This window comes from Malurus melanocephalus, unplaced genomic scaffold (assembly GCF_030028575.1).
Source record: "Malurus melanocephalus ecotype Western Australia unplaced genomic scaffold, MMel_1.1 scaffold_69, whole genome shotgun sequence".
Classification (NCBI taxonomy): Eukaryota; Metazoa; Chordata; class Aves; order Passeriformes; family Maluridae; genus Malurus; species Malurus melanocephalus.
Genome location: NW_026623301.1, coordinates 1,180,652 through 1,187,168, shown reverse-complemented (window position 1 = coordinate 1,187,168; position 6,517 = coordinate 1,180,652). Strand labels below are relative to the sequence as shown.

The window sequence follows — 6,517 nt, the reverse complement described above, 5'->3', positions numbered from 1 at the left end:
GAGGAGAGGAGAGGAGAGGAGAGGAGAGGAGAGGAGAGGAGAGGAGAGGAGAGGAGAGGAACAGGCAATTTGAACAGGGCAGTGGGGAGAGTTTTCAATTTGCCTTGTAGTGTTCGTGCATAAACATGGCTCTTTTTTAACACTCCATGGCATTCTGTGTAGGTCTTTGAGAGCTGTTCCACTGCTGTTGGCAATTGCATTTTGCCTATTTCTCCTGCTACTAGTTTGCATACCATCTGGCAAATACTGCRTAGAGCCAACATGTTTTCACTGCAAATACTTTTTTTAATGAAATGTGTGTGTAATCTGAAAGATGGGGAGCTGAGAAGGTTCATTTGAAGGCTATAATCTTAATTGACAACAAACGCCTCTGTCACCACCTCCCATCCCCCCTCCAATATCCAACTTGACTGTTTTGTTTATTGTGTTTTTCTTTAAGCTGGAGAGAAATCGAATGCAAAAATTTGWGCTAAAAATTTCAGAACAGAAGAAAAAGATACTTGTAACTTTTAAAAAAAGATTTTGCAGTTCTGATTTCTGGGAAGAGTTTATCTGACTTCAGTTTTGGGCTCTGAGGGAGAATCACAGAACTGTGCAGTCACTGGTGGCAGGTGATGGGATTTGCAAAGGTCCAGTAGATACAGCCCATCACTGTGAGTCATGTGAAGGGGGTGTGATAGATGAAGCAGTGATGGGAAGTGAAATTAACTGCATTCCTCCCATGCACTTTTTTTTGTTTTATGTTTTGTGCTGACGGATTCAGCAGTTCAGCTGGTTTGTAGAGGGTGATGGCAGGTGWATAAAGGTCTGTGGGCCAGACGATCCTCTCCCTGGTCTTCTGCTGGGGTTCTGACCTTTCCTTCGGGTCTGTGTCATACTGAAGAAGAAAGAAATGAAGACAAGATGGAACTGTCTCAGGGAAATCCATTTCTTCTTCTGCTTTTCCTGAGCAATGGCCTATCCAGCAATGGCCTGGATAGTGTTTCCAAATAGGAAGTGCAYRCAGGRTGASTCMCRYTGGTGCATAGATAAGCACAAGTGAACTGCAGTTACAGTATCAAGTGGTTACAAGTAATTTCTTATTTTTATTATTGTTTGTGGTTCTCTGATAGCTAAGAGGAGATACCTAAAACATGCTGAGGAGCTATGGTTGTTCACAAACACCATCTTATTCTTTTAATTCAATACATACATCTCTAAGACTCAAATGCCAGAGTGGGATCTCATCTCTAGATCATTTTGACTGATATCTGTCCCGGTAGTGGCTAGTAGTGCATCCCAAAGAAAACAGAACAAATGTCCCTAGATAATATAAAAGAATCTGAATTGGGACCGTTTTCCCCTCCTCAAGATCTCCATGCATCCACTATCCAAAACCTTCATGCGTAAATGATTACGTCAAAATTTAGACCCTGCGCTTGGATGATGAGCCTTTTTGTGACATATTTTTTTAATTTACTTATGAAAGATGCATGGTAAGTATAAGCACATTGTTGATAAAGGTCATACCTCATGTGTCATGCTGYGTGTGTCATGCCTCATTTTAGCATAAATTATTTTTGAAAGCCTAAGCTTCTTTTAAAGATCGAATAGTGCCAACACCCTGATTATATTAATCAAGCATCCATCTGAAGAAAGCAAATTATACAGGTGACTCAGAAAACCTCTGACTCAAAACATACCATTTCCCTATGTTAGACACAGTAAAGGTCATTCTAAACCAACAGTCTTTGACTTTTTTATGGAAGAAGAGAGATTGTTAATTCTATGTGGAGGATAGGTTTCTATCTATTTCCTTGTTAATTTGTGATATGTATTTGTTATATAATATACCTGTATTTTTATATTAGAATTTGATGTTGGTCTGCTTCGTATTTGTTGGTTTACACAGACATGGACATGTAATTCCTTTTGATTTTCCTACTGTGCACATTTGAAATGTGTAAGTTGGTTCAGTGATGTTTGTAAGCAAATCATGCAGTACTGGAGAGCACACAAGTACTCTAAGATACATTGGTTTGAATTTTATTTGAATAGAAATTGGTGAATTGGATAAACAGAATGCAAATTAATCTTTTCAGGTTCTTAATCATCTCCATAAGAAGTTGAGAAACATGTCAAAGAAGTCAGAAGCATCCAAGAAAAAGGTACATTGCACTCATTCACTACTAATACTCATTTGTTTGTGTTTCAGTTTTATGATGGAACTAATTGGGTATTATATTGCTTGTTGCTAAAGATGCAACAGAGAGAATAAATTGAAATTAAGTACTTACTTAARTATTCAGTGTGCCTCTGAATTTAGCAGATTGGAATCTTTTCTGATCCAAGTTTTCCATCACACTGCATCAAGCCATTACCTGAGATCCTCATATTTGGAACTTTGGAGCATCTGAAATTTAGGCATGGTGAGACCACCTGTCTTTAGTGTTACATTTTTGGTTTTTTTTTTTTTTACTTTTGCTCACAGGCATTTTCCCCTGACTTGTAAATCATGGGATTTTTAATTTTTTTTTTTTTTAACTAGCTGATTTTGTATTGTTTCAGAGAAGAATTCCCACGTGATATGATCAACCTTTAAAATGAAATTTATTCTTCYTCCCAATAGGAGTCTAATAAGAGACTTTAAATTATTCTCCAATTCTTCTATTGATTTTCCACACACAATTTTCTTCTCTTATGTTCAAAACATAGATTATATACTGGKTATACATAAAATCATGAAAGGACTTTAAAGAAGAATATAAACTTTGTGATTTAAAACAATGTTTGAAAGATGTGTTTATACACTGAGATACATACACTGAGAATTTTTCAGTTCATGTAAGGTGGTTGTGATTTTTGAGCAGATTTGACCACAGTAATCATCTTACTAACTTTTCAATTTATAGACGTGGAGGAGAAACCCCTTAGGCAATAGCTCTTTATTCGAAGTGATCACTATTTTCATGTAGGCATTCAGGCTGTCTGCAATGTAAATGAGATATACATGGACTCAATAGGGAATAAATACTCTATTATTGATGCATCCTCTATTTTTTTTTTAAATCACCCACTCAATAGATTTTAATTCCTAGAATTAAAAGCTTTATGGCCCTGATTCTGTATGTAAATATGTAAAATATTTAACATATATACTCTTGCATTTAATGTTATCAAGGACAGTGGTGTAGTTTCCAAAGACATTTTTTACATTGTCATCCCTCATTTAAACGATTCTCAAACTGGAAATATCTCTGCATTTCTTCTAATCACTAACTCKTAAAAATTGCAGATCTGAGTAGGAATTAACTTTCATAACTTCATGGTAAAGCATTACAGACATGATTAAGATGCTTGGATGTATCAGAGTTCAGTAACCAAAGAGGAAAAAAAACAATATAGAAAATTTTTTGCCTTAGAAAATGTGTTTTCTAAATCTAAGGCTTTACTCATGTTTTTCAAAGTGACTTTATTTTCATTAGTGTGCTAGTGCTCTCTCTGATTGCCATGTCTTTCTTCTTTTTTTTCTACTCTCTTGTAAAGAATACATTTCAGATGTAATTATACATTTTTAGCTTTAATCAGGCCTTTATGAGCATTCTAGTAGGAGAATCTTAAATTTGCTACATGTGTGGAAAAAAAATTACTGGAAATTATTATTTTAGCCAAATTCTATTTTTCAYGCTTTTTGGTCAGAAAGCATCAATRTAAACATCATGCATTTCAGGTGGGTTTTATTTGCTAATAAAAAACCCTAAGCAAATCCCCAGTAAGTGAAAAAGAGCTGCTCCTTAGTAATAYCTTGTTTGCAAGACAAAGTGATGATTTTGGAAAGGTAAGCCCTGAAGTTAGGCTTAGGAGGAACAATGGGATAAAATCAGATATTGTGAAGTTTCCTAATACAGAATAAACAAATTGTTTATTTTGAAGATATGAAATATCTAAAGTAAAGTTACAAGAAACACATTGTCAACCTCTGCTTTCAGGTGCATCTATAGTCTACTGAAAGTCAGTGATTTTCCTGGTTAATTTTTTTTAGAATTTTGAACAAAATGAAGTAATACACTTCTTTTGAAGTAATTGTCATGTGGTATCCTGAAAATTTGTGTTCACTTGGAGTATTAATCTATTGAACACATAAATCGGAGAATAAACTGCTTCTAATTTATACACTCTTGTTGGAACACATTCTCCTGRTGAGGCCTGAAAAAGAAAATTTCTCTGTGGCTGTTTTAGTGACTTAAACTCCATAAAGCTAAGCAGAGGAATGGCTTGTGAAAACAAATGTTTGCTTTAGACTGAAAAAAATTATTTTTACTACAGATATAATGTCCTTCATTTTCTGTTGTGAGGTTATACTGACTAATCACAGCATTTGTCATAAGTATTTTGGCCTGTTGCCACAGAAACCAAAACATTTCTCCCATTAATTTCTCTAAGCTAACTCATGTYCTGATTAGGTAGGTCAGTCTGAATTATTATGGAGCATTAATTAGTTCAAGAGGTATAGACCAAGTTCAATAAACTAGCAAAAATCTATGTATTTACTGGCTGTAATATTTATTACTTTGTGGCCACTAGGTTGCTTTTGGCTGTAAAGARGAACTTAAGTTATCTGAAAAAATACATAGTAAAGTGTTAATATAGTAATTATAATGGCCCACTGTATAATATGCTTTTGAATTATTATTGGAATTTTACTGGGAAACTGATTTAGTTGAAAAAGGTACTTGATAGGAGAACAGATCTTAGTTAGGACACTGCAGAGCGCTAACTGCTATTTCTGAATTAAGTGAAAGCTAAAGGAAACACTGACAGTCACATTCCACTGTGCCCTGACAGAATTCCTTCAGTACCTGTAGGGTCTGTACCAACTGATTCTGGAGCTGTCAGAATGGATCTAAGGAAACTGTTGGCCCGTCCTCTCACAAATAGTGGAAATGGAGTGTGGAAGCAGCACTGAGTAYATATTTTAGTCCATTTTTTAACTCAGTGTTTGGTGGTGAACTTTTAATTTCCAGGTTGGTTTTGATAAAGTGCAATCACCAGAAATTTCAAGCCTTTACTTTTTTGTCGCTAATTGTATACCAGAATGTTGTTGCATGACTCCCTCTGTGGAAATTCTGTTTTAAAAGGAGACTCTTTCAAAATATCCCCTGTACCTTTAGTAAGCACTTGAGAAAGTGATGGCTGCCAGCTGCCTTCATGTTTAATTTCTCTTGAAATTGTCACCATAAATTCTTGTGCACTGTACTAAAATATAGACCATTAGATCTGGATGAGATTTCCCAAAAAAAGATTTTCCCCCTGTTGTCATTATTTTACAACAGGCTTAGGTCTACTTTACTACAGGCTAAGCTTTTGTGTAGGGAGTTAGGAACATCATTCTTTGCCTTGGAGGAAAGTTGGGGATTTGCTCTTTACTGCAGCATTTTCCAAGGCTGGAGCTCTCCTCCTCTTTAGTTCACTATGCAAAATAAAGCCCATATAGGGAATKGGGTAAAATCAGTAACAAACATTACAGTATGTTCCCTCTGTATATTCTATATATATACAAAAAAAGAAGTATACCTATTTTTGTGCATTTTTCCTCTCCAAATAGTAGTTTTGAAGCAGTTTAGAGTGATTCTTTGAGTGCTTATCAGACATATGTGTTTTCCTTTCCTTGTCCCAGACAGCACAGACCGTGTTGGTGGTGGTGGTGGTTTTTGGCATCTCCTGGCTGCCTCATCATGTGATCCATCTCTGGGCTGAATTCGGAGTTTTCCCACTGACTCAAGCCTCCTTTCTCTTCAGGGTAACTGCACACTGCYTGGCTTACAGCAATTCTTCTGTGAACCCAATCATATATGCATTTCTATCTGAAAATTTTAGGAAGGCCTACAAACAAGTCTTCAAATGCCAGATTGGTAATGAGTCACCTCTGAAAGATGCTAAGGAAAATAAAAGTCGGATWGATACACCACCCTCTACTAATTGCACCCACGTGTGAATGTTGAGAAGCCCTGTATGTTTGCTCTTCCTTTGTGTGAACTAAACACCGAGAAAAAAAAAGCACAATGAGCTTTATCCTGGGTTTATCTTGATAAAGCTAATTGGGATTTAATGTACTGAAGTTGCATTTGTAGCCAAAGTTTGTGAAACTCATATGAAAGAAACCTGAGCTGATCCTTTGCGTCTTAGATAGCTTTGTCAAATAAAACTCTTGGACCGTTCATAGATATTTGAGGAAAAAAAATGTTGRGATGATATGTCTGTATTCTCATTCACTRAGCATWAAAATGTACAAGAAGAYGTTGATGTGGACAGGTAACTTTCTRACGTCTCACTCCATGAAAGWGAAAAATGGATAAATTTTCTGTCCTACAGATAATAAATACCAGACTACTACGATTTCAAAGAGGAAAGCTTTTGTTCTCCCTTCAAATGGTTTTGACAATGCCTTTTTTCTTTTAAAAGTAARGATGGGCTCTGATTTGGGGCTGGAATAAATTGCATACAACTTGAAGTAATTGCTTTAGAGAGGAAATGCTAA

General features: G+C 35.8%; 1 protein-coding gene across 1 annotated transcript in view; it reads left to right on the top strand.

Moving 5' to 3' along the window:
• GALR1 (galanin receptor 1) overlaps positions 1-6,215 on the top strand; it is an 11,955-nt gene extending 5,740 nt beyond the window's left edge. The window contains exons 2-3 of the mRNA XM_057366597.1: positions 2,082-2,147; positions 5,657-6,215. Coding sequence (XP_057222580.1) covers positions 2,082-2,147; positions 5,657-5,974 — 384 coding nt within the window. The 3' untranslated portion in view covers positions 5,975-6,215. The remainder of the gene's footprint in view (positions 1-2,081; positions 2,148-5,656) is intronic.
• The last annotated feature ends 302 nt before the right edge of the window (positions 6,216-6,517 follow it).